Raw genomic sequence first — 17982 nt, forward strand, 5'->3', positions numbered from 1 at the left:
TTTGTGATTAAGAAGAGAAATCTAAGATAAATGGCAGCTGGCTTTTCATATAGGGGTGATTTCAGCTTAGTGTCAGTAAAAACAGTTTTGTAAAGTCCTCCTTTAGTAACAGAATGAGCTGTCTCATTGGCTTGAATGCCTACTCTGTTCTAGGTACTACTTTTTTGACATGAGAAAGTGAACAATGAGGTGTAATAGAACTTACATTCTTGTAGGGTAGAGAAACAATATGTGAAAAAATTTAATTTTCATGAAGAAAAACAAAATTGCTATGAAGAAACTAAAACCAGCACCATGATAGAGAGGAAGGGATGGGAAAGGAGCTGGGAAGAAGAGGCGAGTGGTCAGGGAAAGGTATTCCAGGAAGGAGGGGTAGCAAGTGTAGATGCCCAAGGGCCCTGTGATGGCTAAATTCATGTCTCCTTGGCCAGGCCATGGTGCCCAGTTATTTGGTCAGACACTAGTCTAGATGTTACTGTGAAGGTATTAATATTTTGTAGATGTGATTAACACTTACAATGTGCTGACATTAAGTACATTACCCTTGATAATGTAGGCAGGTAGCACCCAAACAGTTGGAAGTCTTAAGAGCAAAAACTAAGGTTTCCCAGGAAAGAAGGAAATCTGCTTCAAGACTGCAGCATCGAAACCTGCCTGAGTTCCTAGGCTGCTGGCCTGCTCTACAAACTTTGGTTTCAGCAGGCATTCCTACTGCACAAATATTTCTGCTGACTATTGAATCCTACAGGGTAGGGGGGTTGCCTACCGCTGGAAATGTCAAATAAAGGATGGAGACTTCAGCCTTTACTCCACATTAACATTTTAAAATGGATTTCTTACTTAATTTAGAATTTCTCTTGGAGAACATTTAAAATGTAAGAGGTAACTGTGGGAATTAAAATTTTATTTTAAGTTCATTCCTTCCTGGATTTTTAAAAATAGACATATTTATATTTTTGAGACAGACTTTTAACTTATAGTCTAAGGACTACTCTAGATATGCAAGTTGGAGTGCAAGGTGCTATCAGCGAGCAACCGGTTTTGATTTGTGATTTATTACAGATACCTGAGAAATAACCTTGAAATGATTTTCCTGGCATTTGCACAACTGATATAGGTCACTGATAACATTCATTATTCTGTCACCACTTGCTACTCCCTTCAAATTCAGCAAATACCTGGTATAACATTTCACAGACTCAAGGCATCTTATCCTCATCAGAGAACTGAATCTCCAGGGTCTCATGGCCGTAGCTGACAGTCATGGGTATTTTTCACCAGCAGTGCAGAGTGTAGAAAAATGTTAGTTACTGAATAAACTAGTACTAGAGTTACCATGGTCAATTTACCTTATTGGTGAGTAGACACAAGCTCTTACATATTTTAACTTTGTATATTATTACCCCTCTTTTATTCTTCATATACAGCACATTTAGTTGTTAAATGCATAATCTTGTCTAATCTTAAATTATGCTAGTTAATATTGTCTAAATAAATCACGACTTTAAAGTGTTAATATTGTAAGCTACATTTTATGACTATGCAGTTTGTAAGTCTGAGCTGAACTTTTGTCCTGAATGAACCATCCAACAATGCAAAACAGAAGATGTGTGATGGAAATCAATATTTAAAATGCTAGATATTTCAAATATCAAGACATTTCATATATTTCAAATGCTAGATATTTGAAATGCTAGGCATTTTAATGTTGTAGTCTCATCTTGTATTTTCCTTCTAAAACACAGGAGGATTTAGCTCCATTCATGAGTTCTAAGGTCCATGGAAAAGGCCTCATGATAGCAAAACACCTTTGTTTAATCTGATGCATGTTTCTCCAGTCTTTTCCTCTGTGTCTTAAATAGTAACTTCTAAGCAAACTTCTAGACCCCATCCAATTTTCTGGCCCAGTTCCACTCTTAACTAATTCAGATTGTAAAAGCAGATATTTCCTGTGTTCCTATGTAAGTCTTTGCACGTAATTTAGAAACGTTGCCCCTGAATAAGGAGAGATTTCAGGTACCCCAAGGGGAAGGAACTGTAGCCCTCAAATCACCCCCCAAAAGGACCTGCCTATTCCCTCTTCACAGTGTGCAAAAGTGCTGGGTTCAAATCCCAGCTCCCTGTACATAGCTGTGTGAACTCTGGAAAAATCCTTTCATGCTTAGCATTTTCTTTTCTGTCTGATTCCAAAGACTATGTCCCTAAACTCCACATTATATTGCCTAATCCCATCTCAGCATGAGTTTACTGCAAGTATTTCTCGACTTTATCACTGTCCCATCTGAGTCATCTTCTCTCCTTCCAGCTAAATTCCCATGGTCCCTTTAATCCATCTTTATTGTGTATGATTAACTCTGTGAGCTAAACTGTCTAGGCTTTGGTGCCCAGCTGCTTGGTCAAACATCAGTCTAGATGTTTCCATGAAGATATTTTTTAGATGTGGTTAAAATTTAGGCTTTGAGTAAAGCGGATTATCCTCCATAATGTGGGTGGGTCTTATCCAATCAATTGAAGACCTTAAGAGTAAAGATTGAATTTTCCCAGAGAAGAAGTAATTCTCAGACTGCAAAATAGAAACTTTGCCTGTATTTCCAGCCTACTGCCTTCCAGAATTCAGACTCAAGACTGAAATAACAACTCTTGCTGGAATTTCCAGCCTCCTGACCCGCCCCGCATATTTCTGACTCGCTGCCCCAGCAATGGTGTGAGCTGGTTCCTTAAAATAAATGTCTGTCTAGGTCTATGTCAACATAGATGTCTATCCTGTGAATGTATCGTCCATACATTTCCTATTGGTCAATTTCCCTGGAGAATCCCAATCAATATATCAAGCAACAATATTTTTTTTTTGTTTTCTCATCCTCTTCCTTATTCTTTTCCGAGTATGTTCCAGGTTACTAACACCCCATCTAATATACTTAAGTTGTGATGAGTGCAGGGCAGAACAATTATATTACCATCTTTTCCCACCCCAAACTTACTTCTTAAGGACAAGATCTTGGATAAAGAGAAAGCAGGATTTAAGCCCCCATCCCACAATTTTGTGACTTGAGCAAGTTATTTAACTTCTTAGTCTCTTTAAATCTCTAGATGGAGATAATAACAGTAACTACATCATAGCGTTCTGTGATGTGAGAATAAAAGGTACTTTACACCAAAGGAAAGAATCAGCTGTTCTTTGGCTTTACCAACAAGTAATCACCAGATCCAGGTTTAAAACCATCTTAATCAAGCAATGACAACTTGCTACAGTAACTAGTAAGCCAAAGAGGGTCTGCCCACACTCCTTAATAACAGCCCGTTAACAATAGCTTCTTGCAAGGACCATATTTCTGAACGTCAGCCAATCAACAACTGTCTTGCTCTCATAACTACACTTCTAGGGCTAAATATCAACTCATCTCTAATACTTCCCCTCCTAAAAATGCACTAGTCCTTGATCTCCATGCTTCCCTAAAGCCTATGTAAATGCAGCTCTCTGCTTTGCTCAGAGACCCCAGAGCTTACAAACACAAGTCTCCCTTGTTTAGCAATAATTTCATCTTTTTGTTTCCAGCATTAAGTGGTGGCTACATCTTTTGACAGAGTATAAAATTGGATCATATATGAAGAGAATTTAGCACAGTGCCTGGCAAGAATAAGCACTCAACAATGTCAGTGATTCTCTTAGATATATAGTTCTATCAATGTCCTTTAGTTACTTTGGCATTTTTGACAGCAAAGGCATCAACCTGGCAAGGGTAGTGATGTGAGCACCCACACACAAAATGGGCATCACTGGGCATGAAGCCAAGGCCAAACTAGGCCTGGAAGTGACTAGATAGCGGAGTAGCAAACCAAGAAAGAGGATCAGGACCAGAGTGGTTCACTGGGAGTGCCCAGGGCCAGAGCCATGTCCTGTCCAGCCGTGCTCCTGTCTGCTCCATGAGCTGCTGCCTGTGAGTGTCCCTGAAACACTGTTGGATCCCAGTGTGTGCTAAACCCCCAAGTCCTTCCCACGTGGGCTGCTTCTGACCTACCTATCTCAAAGTGTGTTCGCTGGACCCCAAAACATCAGTGTAGGACCTTTGCCCCATTCAATTTCTTGTGGCTAAATTTGGTCCAATGCCCCAGGCTGGTCAAAATCCTATACAAAAAAAAAAAAAAAAATGCCGTTTGACATAGCGCCTGGGGAGACAAATTCAGCTTTCACGGTTTTAATGTTTTCAACAACCATAAAATTAGCAAGGAAAGAGTCTTAGAAACATTGTTATAGTTTCCTATTTATAAAATATTTTAATGCATGTGATAATGTACTGCCTTCCTCAACTATTTAACATGTTATTTAGCATGTCTTATTTCTCTTGCTTACTACAAAATTTTTAAAATTTTTTTAGAGACTAGGTCTCACTATGTTGCTCAGGTTGGAGTGCAGTGGCTGTTCACAGGCATGGTAATAATGCATTGTGTCTGCAAGTGATTCCACCTCAGACACCAGAGTAGTTGGGACTACAGGCTGTCACCACCACACCTGGCCTTTTTCTAATTTTCCTTGCTACAAATTTCTTGAAGACAGAAACCCCGTTTTATGCTTCTCTGTAATTCCTATAGAATTAATTCCTTCTCTGTGCTTCCTATAGAGCACCTAACTGGGGAATGATTATATTCTGCTGAATATGTCATGATTATTTTTTCAAATCATCTTTGCAAGTATATTCTTAGGTGAACCTGATTTTGGGGGTAGTGGAGAGGTTTAAATTGCAAACCAGAACATAAAGTTATACCTGACAACCCAGGAGGTGACTCCCAATGCTAGCAGCCACTTGAAGTCCAAGTGGGTCCTTGGCTTCACACAAGAAAGAATTCAGGAGTGAGCCCGCAAAATAAAGTGAAAGCTTCATAGAAAGTTAGAAAGCCTACTCCACAGAGCAGAGGCAAGTTCTCCCTCCTTGCAGAAGAGAATCGGCCTCCTGCAGAAACTCTATAAAGCCTACTCCACAAACAGATCAGAGGCTGGCCCTCCCTACAGAAAAGAATGAAGCGACTCCCTGCAAATAAGGACCACCCTGTGCAGAGGGGAACCAGCCCCCCTGGGTCCTGTTGCCTTTCTATTTAAGCAACAGGCTAAACAAGGGGAGGAATATTCATGAAAGGGGTGGTGTTTCTCCACCATCTTGGTTCTAACTGGTTGGAATGTGCCCTGCCTCTATCCTGTTTTGATCAGGGCTACGGTATTAGAAACTTTGTTTCGAGACTTCCTGACTCAGGTAGACTACAGCAATGCCCAAAGCAATGCCCTACCCAAAGCTGTATCTGCCAGTTCCCTGTCTCATATGTTTACTCTAAAAGCTCCTGTTAGCATCCTATGAGGACAGCAGTGTTTTGCAACAAGGACAGTAACACCCAAGGCAGGAATGGATGGACTTCTGTTTGGAAGCCCACGGGGGCCCCCAATCCTGAAAACAGACAACTGGAATAGATAACTTCTGCACATCCATTCTGCCATTGAAATTCTGGGTGCACTTGACTTAAGGGGTTTTATTGCTACATTTTGGCAACAGCTAGAAAGGATCCTTAAAAGCATAGTGCTTACAGTGGTTAAGAGAAGGAATTCAGGTGGTTTATGAAAACCTGGATTAATCCTGTAATCTAATAAATAGGCCATCTCCAGGCAAAAGGCTTTTTCAATTGGGATTTAAAAAGCCTTGCCCTTAAGCATTAGAAAAGAGAATGCTTATTTCCCACAGGCAGAGGGCTCCACAGGCAGACCAGTGACATTTTTACTCATTAGTGCTCTTCTCGTACATCTGTCCAGGGAGCCACAGGTGGCTCAGGTTGGAGAGGGACTTCTCCTTTCGCCTCCTCCCCACACGCCTACAACCCTGGAATGCCTCATACTTGAAAAGATTTGTCAGACAAACCATAAAACACAATGCAATGTGGGTAGCTCAGCTGTCTGAGAGAGGATCAGCCCAACTCTAATGGGGTGATGAATGGAAAATACATTACTGATGTAGCATTTAAAGAACGCTCTTGCTTTAAACCAAGTGGAATGGAAATACAAGGAAATAGGATGACTATCAGCTGAAGAGGTTAGTGATAGGAACTCAGGTTGTTCATTCAGTGTGGCTTGTAAATGGAAAGTTCAAAGGGTGATTTTTGGCTTTTTAAAATCTTATATTAAGTTTACCTATAGTGTCTATACTTTAGAAGATGATAAAAAATATATATTCTCTCCCACTAAATATAGTACACAGTTAAATATTATTTCCCCCAAATGTTCAGCAACCAAATTGTTTTATTTAAATACACTTTTGGCTTCTTAGTTTATCAAATGTCATTTACTATCTCTTAGACAAGAATGAAACTAAATTATAATATTTCCACTAACTAGAGTGCCAGACAAAACACAGTACAGCCAGCTAAATTTGAATTTCAGATAAATGACGAATAATTTTTGCTATGTCCTTGCATTATTTGGGATATAAAGTCACACACCACAGAATAGCAATGTTTCAGTCAAACCCAGACTGTGTAGGTGACAGCGGTCCCCTAAGATTATAATGATGCTGAAAAATCCTTATCCCCTAGTGACGTCATAGCTGTCATAATGTCATAGTGCAATGCATTACTCACGTGTTTGTGGTGATGCTGGTGCACACAAACCTACTGCACTGCCAGTCATATAAAAGTAGAGCACATGTAATTATGTATAATATATAACACTTGATAGTGATAATAAACAACTGTTACTGGTTTGTGTATTTACTATACTGTATTTTTATTGCTATTTTAGAGTAAACTCCTTCTACTTATTAAAAAAAAGTTAACTATAGAACAGCCTCAGGCAGGTCCTTCAGGAGGGATTCCAGAAGAAGGCATTGTTATCACAGGAGATGACAGCGCCATGCCTGTTATTGCCCCTGAAGACCTTTCAGTGGGACAAGATGTGGAGGTGGAAGACAGTGATATTGATAATCCTGACCCTCTGTGGGCCTAGGCTAATGTGTGTGTTTGTGTCTTAGTTTTTGACAAAAAAGTTTAAAAAGTAAAAAATAAGTTAAAAAATTTTAAAATGGAAAAAGGCTTATAGAATAAGGATATATATATAGGATACCACTGTATGCTATATGTTCTAAGCCAGGGGTCCTCAAACTTTTTAAACAGGGGGCCAGTTCTCTGTCCCTCAGACTGTTGGAGGGCTGGACTATAGTTTAAGAAAAACTATGAACAAATTCCTGTGCACGCTGCACATATCTTATTTTGAAGTAAAAAAGCAAACGAGCAAAAACACCTGCATGTGGCCTGTAGGCTGTAGTTTGAGGATTCCTGTTCTAAGCTAAGTGTTATTGCCAAAGAGTCAAACAGTTTTAAGACATTAAAAAGTTTATAAAAGGATCATTTGGGTAGATGCCCAACAATGGGATTGCTGGATCAAATGGTAGATTCAGTTGTATCGCTTTAAGGTATCTCCATATTGCTTTCCACAGAGGTTGAACTAGTTTGCAGTCCCACCAGCAGTGTAGGAGTGTTCCTCTCTCTCCGCAACCACGCCAGCATTTATTGTTTGGAGATTTTTTGATAAAGGCCATTCTCACTGGAGTTAAGTGATATCTCATTGTGGTTTTGATTTGCATTTCCCTGATGATTAGAGATGGAAAACAAGCACCAGATATATTCTCCAGAAAACTGGTATTAACTGAGTAGCACCTAAGTGGACACATAGGTACTACAGTAATAGGGTATTGGGAAGGTGGGAGGTGGGAGGGGGGAGGGGGGTGGGTATATACATACATAATGAGTGAGATGTGCACCATCTGGGGGATGGTCATGATGGAGACTCAGACTTTTGGGGGGAGGGGGGGAAATGGGCATTTATTGAAACCTTAAAATCTGTACCCCCATAATATGCCAAAATAAAAAAAAAATTAAAAAAAAAAAGTTTATAAATGAAAACTGTTATAGTAAGCTAAGGCTAATATATTATTGAAGAAAGAAAACAATTCAATAAATTTAGTGTAGCCTAACTGTGCAGTGTTTATAAAGTCTACAGCAGTGCACAGTAGTGTCCTAGGCCTTTGCATTCACTCACCACTCACTGACTCACCCAGAGCAACTTCCAGTCCTGCAAGCTCCACTCATGGTAAGTGCCCTATAAAGGTATCTTTTATACCATCTTTTTACTGTACCTTTATACAGATATCTAGATACCCATATCTAGATATATTTAGATATACAAATACATACCATTGGATTACAGTTATCTTCAGTATTCCGTAGAGTAACATGCTGTGCGGGTTTGTAGCCGAGGAGCAATAGGCTATAGCTCGTAGCCTAGGTATGTGGGAGGCTGTACCATCTCAGTTTGTGTAAGTGCATTGTGTGACGTTTACAAGTACATTGTATGACGTTCACACAATGACAAAACCGTCAACAATGCATTTCGCAGAATGTATCCCAGTCCTTAAGCAAAGAATGACTATACTTATACTCAAAAATTACTTGTTTACCTGAAATTCAAATTTAACTGGGAGGCCTGCATTTTTATTTGCTAACTCTGGCAACCCTATCGCCAAGGCAAATTTCACTGGAAGAAACCTGAAGCTCTCCATACAGTTTTTAACCAAGCACATAGACTTTTATTCAAACATTTGGTAATCAACCTTACCTCAGCCAGAGAGTATACATGCTGTCTCCATCTTCTCTCTTCATGTCAGCTCTCAGCCCACTCCAACCTGCCTCACCAAGTCCCATAACCCTGTGGAAGCAGTTTTTGTTGTGGTCACCAATGGGCTCCATGTTGCCAGAAGCAATGGACACTTTCCGTACTCAACTTCTCAGCAGCATCCTGCAGTGTTGCCCCCTCTCTCTTTTGAAAGAGTTTGGCGCTGGCTTCTGTGACCCCTTCTCTGTCCTGGTTTTCTACTACTTGGCTACTAATTATAATCTCCTCTACCTGATACTTCCGCTCTAGCTCCAAATTGGGAATTCCTCATGGCTTCATATCAGCTTCCCCCTTTCCCTCCTCTACGCCAACACTGTCCAACAGAACTTTCTGTGAAGATGGAAATGTCCTCTCCATGTGCTATCCAATGCAATAGCCACTGGTTATATGTGGCTACTGAGCACTTGAATGTGGCTAGTGTGACTGCAGAAATGACTTTTAAATTTTATTTCATTTTAATTAATTTATAATGCCACATGTGGCCAGTGGCTGCCATATTGGACAGTGCACCTGTCGACTATCTTACTAGACAAGCTATTCATGACTATAAAAAAACAGCTTTATGCTTCTGATTTCCTGATATTTACTTACAGCTCAGACCTCTCCACAGAGCTCCAGGGTTATAACCATCTGATAATTCGGATGACTCACAAGTATTAAGTGGCCATAACTGTTCTTTTCTCAGCTGCCAGTACTTCAGAGAATGGTACCACCAGTCACGCAGTTTGTTGAAGCCAGACACTGAGAGTAGTTTTTGATTTTTTCCTTCTTCCTGACTATGCCACTTGTAAATCACAAGCAAGTTCCACTGGTTCTGCGTCCAAATTAAATTTTGAATCTGTCGACTTCCTTCCACCTCCACCTCCACCTCCACCATTTAGTCCAAACCATCATCACTCCTTGCCTGGATTGCTTGCAGTCATCTTCCAGCTTCCTGGACCCAGCTTTAATCTTTATCTACATGGCATCAGAATGAGTCCTCCAAAAACATGAATTGGATCATGTCACTTTCTTAAAATTCTTTGGTGGTTTGCTGTTGCTCTTGGAATGAAAGTTAGATTCCTCACCTTGGACTTCAAGGCACTGGGCCCTGTTTCCACTTCAACCCATTTCCCACCTTTCCCCTATTTACACTGTGTGTACACTATGACAAGCCCACCCTTTGTCAACTTGGTACCCTGACGATCTCCTTAAACCATACTTAATTTCCAAATAAAGACAATAACAAGGCCATAGTTCCACCTAACATGATGCAACTATCCTGCCTACAACTGAAAATGCACTAATCCCTTCCCCAGAATGCAGCTTTCAGGATTTCACATTTGGGATTTTTAACATTTCAACATTTGGTATTTTAACAACATTTTGGGATTGTGGTTTTTGAGACCTTTGACATTAGGTATTTTAGACTTTAGGGATTTTGATCTATCCACATTTCAATATTTGGGATTATGGTGTTTGGGATTGTGTTTTTTAGGATTATGGTCTATATTGCCTGAAATCACAGGGTTTGAAGTATTATTTATCTTTCTCTATTATATACATTAAATCGATAACTATTACAATATACATGGGCTGTCTAGACTCACCCTGTACTTCAGGGCACCCTTGTACCACGCCTTGGGAAACCCTTGTTTCTGTGCCACTAACTCATGTCACGTCGGTTCATTTTGGTCCCTGGCCTTTCCCACCTGGTCTTCCCCGGGTTCCTCAGGTCCCGTGTTGAGACACAAACACTTACAAGTAATAAAACTCACTACTCTGTGCCAAGAACAACTCTCTGAATGGAATTGGAAATGGAATTTCGCTGATACAAGATTATAATCACAGCTAATATAATGTGTTGGTTAAGAGCATGGGCTCTGGAGCTGACCTGGACTCGAATCCCAGGTCTCTCGCTGCTGTGTAAGTCCTTTCCCTCTCTCAGGTAGCTTTGAGGCTTCAATGAATTAATATATTTTCAAGGCTTAGAACCGCGTCTGGCATATGGTAAGTGCTAAATTAATGTTAGATATTATTATAGGTTGTGAGTTTGGGCAATGGAAGTCTCAAAGAAAAAGTAGTCCATGAGTGTACTAGACAGCCTTCTCTTTGAAGAAAAGTTGGCTAGAAAACCATAGGTGTGTACTAATTTAATCCTGTGGTAAGTACCGTGTGCATCTATTATGTCAGGGTGCTACAATTTTAGGAATCAGGTCCATAATATAGAACACTCAATGATTTAAAATGGCACCTGACTTATTGCAATTTAATTATGCAAATTGGTCATTTTATGCAAATTTGAGGATGATACTTCTTTCCCCCCAATGCTCAAATATTTATTGTTCATGTAGTTTATCTTTATTTGAAAACTGAATATTTCACTAAGTGTCAGGAGTAGTGCAGGCGTGTGTGTGCACCCTCCAAATGTTTTGAAGAGGCTTTCTGTTATGAACAAGTACAATAGATATTTCTAAAATAAACCATAAAACTGCCAAACTGTTTAATCAGTTTTAGTGTTTTGTAAGAGCTATTCCTCAGGTCATAATATGAACAATATTTTTTCCTATTTCTTTTTCGAAATAACTCAAGCATCAGCCACATTACTTTAAAATGTTATTACATGTAATTGAACATTATCTTTACCTTTATCAAGAATAACAAAGGAACAGCAAAGCTATATTTCAACAAAACATTTCAACTCTAATTTTGAAACCTAATCAGACAAAATATATTTAGTACAATGATAATACATTAAAGACACATGATTATGCTGTCTTTGTTACATAAACCACCATGTTAAGAAAAGGCATTTAGCTAATGCTGAAAACTAAATTATTTTAAAAACAATTGAACTTTACCATTGCCAGAGATTTTTTGAAAAGCTGCAGGTATACATTTCGTAAATAAAAAGATCAAGATTATTTCCTGAAATATTTTAACATATTCTAACTGCTAAACAAAAATTTCATGAAATGACTCAGGAGATACGCTTGTAACGATTCCTTCCTAAAGCTGCTTTGACAGCCTCTAAGGGCCAAATAAGGATGTGTGGAATTCCCTAATATGGGCCTAATGGGAAAAGGCTCAGAATGAGAACCAGGATCCTTGACTTCTACTCCAGCTAATAAGCTAAGTGAACCAAAGTCAGTATTTCTTTAACCTTTTCCAGTTTGCTTATTTATTCTCTTGGGAGAGTCATACTTTCCCAACCTACTTCTATGCACTACAGTGGGTTTTGAAATGCTGTGCGAAATTTCCCTACATTATCTAAACATTTCTCACTAATTATAATATTTCCTTAGCTACTCAGCATTTTTACCATTGTCTTTATTTCTTTGCAAACAAAATCAATCTCCCAACTCAACAGGAGATAGTTGCCATTTTACATTTCGCTGCCTGCATGCCTGCCAGTATTATGTTGTCCCCTGTGTTGTCTTTCAAAAGTCCTCACTGTCATAGCTAAAGATCGGAGCCACTCTATCTGAGTAACTGATCGCAGGGGCCATCCCGGACAGACACACATCCCAGGTCTCTGCTCCATCCGTCCTAGAGGAAGCTGACTCTTGAGGAAAAGCCAAAGTGGGTATGAAGGCCCGGCAGTCTCCTGGAATTTTCAAAGGAAGTGGCCCCAAGGGAGAGGCTGCCCTGGTGACTGTAGCTAGAGGGCTCAAGGCTTCTGGACAGACAGACATCTGGGTGTCCCCAGGAGCATAGTTACAGCCTGAAAGCCTCTTGACCTCTCGCACGTTGTCACCGTGCTTCAGAGCAGGGGGCTGGTAGGCCTGGTAGGACACTTGGGTGGTGGTGGTAATCACTGTCTGTAGGGCAGGGGCACCTGGTGGGGCAGTCGTGAGGTACCTGCAGGGGAGCTCTGGATTGTAATAAGGGAGATTGGCCACAGCCTGGAACTGTCCATGCTCAGTCCTCTCCCCAAGACCAGGTATTCCAAGAGCTGGTTTCCAGCCATGTTGTTTATTGGTGAAATCAAAGCTTTTCTCATAGGCGCTGTATGAATTGACATTATATTGCAGTGCATTCAGATGAACCCAGTCTGTGTCAGTAGGGATACCGGTGGCTTCTTTGTAAAGGGTGGAATATGGGCTCGAATTTGTATAACCAGGGCCTGCCAATTCATAGCTGCAAGATGGCCTAGGCAAATAGATTCTTGGGTTTGGATATTTCTGAAAGGGTAGCATTTTGTCTCCTTGAAAAGTGGCTAGGTCACAGGTAGCTTTGTAAGCATCAGAGTTTGGGAAGGAAGGGCAAGCCTGTCCTGGAACCGTGAAGCCAGTGTCAATAATTATGTCAAACTGTTCTGGGTTTTCCAGGGGAAGTATGTGGCTGAAATGTCCACTGCTGTCTTGATCTTCTTCTGCCTAAAAAATGATACAAATATAGACACACGATATGTAAATTGCACACAAACCTTCGCCTCTAACAACAGCCAACCAAGTAAGTGAAGACAAACTTGCAGTTAGAGAGCTCTGTGTTGTGGACATTGCTCAGGTACATGAATGATTTTTTGTTGGAGTTATATAATTTTTCACACAAAATCAAACCTTTGTAATTAATATGTGACAATCATACTTCACATAACTATGTGTGTATCTTTCGGTGGAAAGATAAACAGACCACAGTGCAATGTCAGGTCCCCATTACCTCAGGTTCTCGAATTCTCTTTTTCTGGGATTGGTAAAAAGAGGTCATTTGTCTCTTGATGGCACTTCTTCTAGCTTCTGTCTCTGATTTGCTCTCTGGTCTTGGGTGATCATGAACTCCCTTGGCCTGCGTTAAGGAGGTGAATCATAAATTTGTTTCTCTAAAGGAAGCTGGCCAAAAATTGTTCATGCCTTTCCCAAGATCCCGAGTATTTGGTTTTGTTTTGTTCTTTCAAAATGATAGAGATAAAAGAATTCTTGAACAAATAAAACAGCATCAACAATAGATATCTTACAAGATTAGCTGTAAACCCTTCACCCTACTAAGTGAACTACAGCTTGGTTCACTATCTCTGGACCAGAAAGAGGGCACAGTAGATGAGCAAACTTCTAGACTACCGGTAGGTCCCTGGAGAGCTCCAGCACCTGTTCCTGGCCACTGGAGCTGTACTGTGTTTGGTCCAGAGTTCCCAAGGCACATGACAGGCACATGCCAGGTGGTTTGGTCTTCATGGTCTGATGAAAGCATCCAATCACAAAATGTGTTCTCACCCAACCTACCTGAAAAAATATCGCGTTGCCATCAAGCCGCCAAAAGTTGGTTACAGGGTATCCACTGTGCCCCCGACAAGGAATCAACTCCAATGCAGAATGACAGTTGGGGCACGATTTCTCTGCAAAGCCCAGAGGGAGAAACATTAATAACAACCAGACCCTAAACCCTTCTGAAGGAAGAAAGAGAAAATTAGTTGGGAATAAAGAACTTATAACTCCAATGTCACCCTCTCCCTGACACTGTGCTCTCACTCTGCTGTTTCAGCCTGGCCTTGTCGCAGATGGCCGGCCGCAGTTGCAGGCGGGAGCCATCGGGCATGGCGCAGGCCTGTGCACACACCACCACGCCTAGGCATGACTTCTTTAGGATGTGGCCGTTGTGGTTGTTGGTGTTGCGCATGGCCCAGCCGCTCAGGTGGCGCTGCGCCTTCTTCTCCTCACTGCTGTAGATGAAGCGCACATAGCCATCCGGCCACTCTTGGAAGTGGTCAAAGAAGGCTGGCTCCTAGGCAGGAGAGCAGAGGGAAGGGTGATCAGCTTTTTCAAGCCCAAAACACATACATCATGCTTTCCATTTTCTCCAAGCACATTAGAATAAAAACAAGTTATTTTTAAATCTAGCAATGTTACCAAACTCCAAAACTATGCTATCCCAAAAAGCTACTCATGCTGTCTATATATGCCTTTTGACAACTGACTAATGATTAATGTTTATACAGTGCTTATCTTCTAAATGCTGTACATGTATTAATTCATTTCACCTCTACAACACATACAGGCAATTATGCCCATTTTACAGAACAGGACATGGAGGTCAGAGATCTTAATTGATTTGCCCAAGGTCACACAGCAGGCAAGACCTGGCACCTTGGCAGTCTAATTCCAGAGCCTGTGCTTCTCACCGCTAGGTTATACCACTTCTTGGTGTGTTTAAATGTTGAAAATATTTTCAAATAAAGTATCAAAATGCCAGGAAAAAAAGTGATAGGAATGTTCTGTCACCAAAATGCAATTTAATTTGCGAATATCTTTACTTTCAGCCAGTGCACTTTCCTCTAAAGCTCTTGGCTCTCATATGAGCAGTGACACCCAGAATAATGTCAGAGAGGCAAGAACAGCTTCCCTCGCTACTCCCAACTGAGCTCTCCAAGTTTAAAAGGGCACCGTGATGAAACACCCAACCACAACAGTACACTGTCAGCTCTGGGCTGTTGGTGAGCCTGCCTGGCACTGGATTGCAACATGGGATTGTCATTCTCCTCAACAAAGAGCCACATGGCTGAAATAATAAGTTACATCTAAAACACTGAGCATTGCCTTAATATTCATATTCAGTGGTCTTTGCCAACTTTATATGTTATACTGCAATAAATGTGTCTTTTATATGTAAGTTTAATAGAAAATTGCCCTTTACTGAACACTTACTATCTACCAGGTACTCTTTAGAGCAGTGGTCTGTCATGTAGGGACCAGTGGCCAAATCTGGCCTGCTGTCTGTTTTTGTGTGGTCTCAAGATAAAAATAGTTCTTACATTTTTAAATGGTAGGGGAAAAAAATCTAAAGAAGAATTATATTTTGTGACATATGAAACTTATATGGAATTAAAATTTCAGTGTCCATAAAAAAAATCTGGTTGGAACTCAGCCATGTGCATTCCTCTATGTGTTTTCTAGGGTTGCTGTCATACTACGATGAATTGAGCATTTGTGATAGAGACAGAAGGGCCTGAAAAACCACATTATGCAATATCTGTAATCCTCACAACCACCTTGCAAGATGGGCATCCTTACTTTTATTTAATAGATTAAAATAAAAGAGAAGTTAGGTAGATTTCCTTCTGCATTAGCCTAACTGGGATATAAACAGAATATCTCCAGCAGCCAAGTATCAGTAGTTTTACTGGTGTGATAAAAGCCCAGAAGAATTTTATCACAATAATAAGCCATTTGTACCTTCTCCCCACTCCTGCCACCCAGGAAAGTTAGATCAAACATTTGCAAAGTCAAAGTATTCTCAGTTGGACAATTCAGACTTGTATACATCATTAATATTGGTAATAAGGTAATGCGTAAATGGGTGATTTCCCCCCCAAAATTGCAGGGATATTATTGGTCAATATCATTATTATTACTATTAGGCACTACTTATCTTTTCTCTTAAATATTACAATTGACGTAAATTAATACATTGACTTAAAGTAAGTCACAAATGAAATATATAATGATGTGCTATCAACACTAAGCTTATATCAAATGCAAATATCTTTGTTTTAAAAGTGAACATTTCAACTTTAGGATCTTAGTAAAACTGACAATTTTCCAGAAGAGAGTATTTCTTTAGCACTCCCTTGTATGGGTGTGGACTAGGCCCCCATGCTTCACAACAGCTACTGAGATAGTGCCCCTAGAGGTGAATGAAGTCACAAAGACTGTATTTTAAAATCAAAACAAGAACAGAGGATGTCCAGGATTGGGTTTCATTTGTTCTAATGTGGTGTACACACACACACACACACTGAACCCAACAGTAGACCTGAGAGTTTGAGATAGTTATCTCCTTCTAGCACCTGATGACAAGTGAAGAGCCTGAGTCTAAGGCAAATTCAAGGACTCTCTCAAGGTCATTTAGCTCAGTCAGCCAGAGCAGGGTTATGCTAAGTTTCTCCACTTCTCTGTGTCCCAGTGTGCCCGTCCCCTTTGAGGTGTTTCACACATACTCCCTGCTTGTAACTCCCCCAAAATTAATAGTTACACGGAAAGTCTAGAAAATGCTTGACAGATGAGCCATGACTTGGATGTGACTCTTTTCTAAAATGCAAGGTTAGATTTTTTCCTGTGAAGATTTACACAGACAGAGGTCAACAGGATGAGATACACTTGCCGAACCGTGGTCCACTTTCACAAAAATGATATTGTGTGGCTCTTAAGTAGGCAGACATTAAAACAAACATAAAGTATATCTACTACAAATGTATATATTCAAAAAAGTGCTGCACAATCTTGCTAATGAACTGCTATTTATTTGAACACCTACCTGGCACATAACAGATACTGAATAAATGCCACATCTCATCCCTGTGCCACGACATTGCCAGAAGTCCACACTGTAAATGCTTGGGAATCAACTGCCATTCTCCCCCCTACCTACACCTAGGACTTTAACGTCACTCCTCAGTTTTGGCCCAAACTAGTTATGATCAAGTATAAATGCCCAGTTCATTCCCTGGACTTGACTCCAAACCATTTTGCTCCATTAAAATAAAGCAAAAGACAACAAATTCACCCTAGAAGAATGACAATTTTCCTGTCATTATAGGAAAAATAAGCTTTGGGCACTGATGGCCTCATTAGCTGGAGCAGTCAAAGATATCTGAATACATTGTTCAAATCGGGCTATTTGTTTTAGATTCTGATCATTAGATTCAATAGATAGCGCTATCTCTCAGTTTCGCTGCATGAGAAGCAGTGGGTTTTACATCTGCTGAGATTTTTCTTCTTTCTCATGGGTTTTCAGTAATGGATAAGTAGAGGGGCACCTGATTTCTGCTTTGACTAAAGGCAGTTGAAGGGATGAGGCGTCCTGCTCTCCTTGTCCGAATTGCGCGAGCGTGGGGCCTGACGGACATTTCCGCTGCTTTCCACGGGTTTTCGGACGAGCGCAAGGAAATTGCCGAGAGAAGATACATTTCTAAGCCCACCTCTGCCTTTTGTAGAGTCCAGAGAAGGTGTCTTTACGTATCCGCATTTGAGGGCCCTCAGAAACTCAGGCGCGCGTGTGTTCTGTCCGCAGAGTCTGCAATGACTTGAATGCCATCCCCCTTCTCCGGATGGGCAGCGCCACACGCACCGCACGCGCTCGCTCCACTCACCTGCGGCATCTGCGGATCGTTGATGTCCCAGTTGAGCTGCATCCCGTAGGAGCACACACGGTCGGCTTGCTGCACCGCGTCCGCCAGCATCTGTCCGACGCTCTTGCTCTCCTCCCAGATCCTGAAAGATAGAAGAAGAAGAAGAAGAAGAAAAACCGAGAGGTGCGCCAGGTGAGTTTTAAAAATAAAGAAAAAAATAGGGTTTGTGAAGAGA

General features: G+C 40.7%; 1 protein-coding gene and 1 long non-coding RNA gene across 2 annotated transcripts in view; one reads left to right on the forward strand and one right to left on the reverse strand.

Annotated features, from left to right (window-relative positions):
* Nucleotides 1–17982, forward strand: part of LOC142876395 (uncharacterized) — a 41366-nt gene that overhangs the window by 23090 nt on the left and 294 nt on the right. Inside the window, exon 2 of the long non-coding RNA XR_012923294.1 lies at nt 17690–17939. This is a non-coding gene — a long non-coding RNA (uncharacterized LOC142876395). The remainder of the gene's footprint in view (nt 1–17689; nt 17940–17982) is intronic.
* GCM2 (glial cells missing transcription factor 2) lies at nt 12124–17933 on the reverse strand. The gene is made up of 5 exons (XM_012753481.3): nt 17769–17933; nt 14152–14404; nt 13906–14018; nt 13346–13471; nt 12124–13062 (listed from the first exon to the last, which is right to left on the reverse strand). The coding sequence occupies exons 1-5, from the start codon at nt 17856–17858 to the stop codon at nt 12124–12126; spliced, it is 1521 nt and encodes a 506-aa protein (XP_012608935.2). The 5' UTR covers nt 17859–17933.

Source organism: Microcebus murinus, chromosome 15, assembly GCF_040939455.1.
Source record: "Microcebus murinus isolate Inina chromosome 15, M.murinus_Inina_mat1.0, whole genome shotgun sequence".
NCBI classification, from domain to species: domain Eukaryota; kingdom Metazoa; phylum Chordata; class Mammalia; order Primates; family Cheirogaleidae; genus Microcebus; species Microcebus murinus.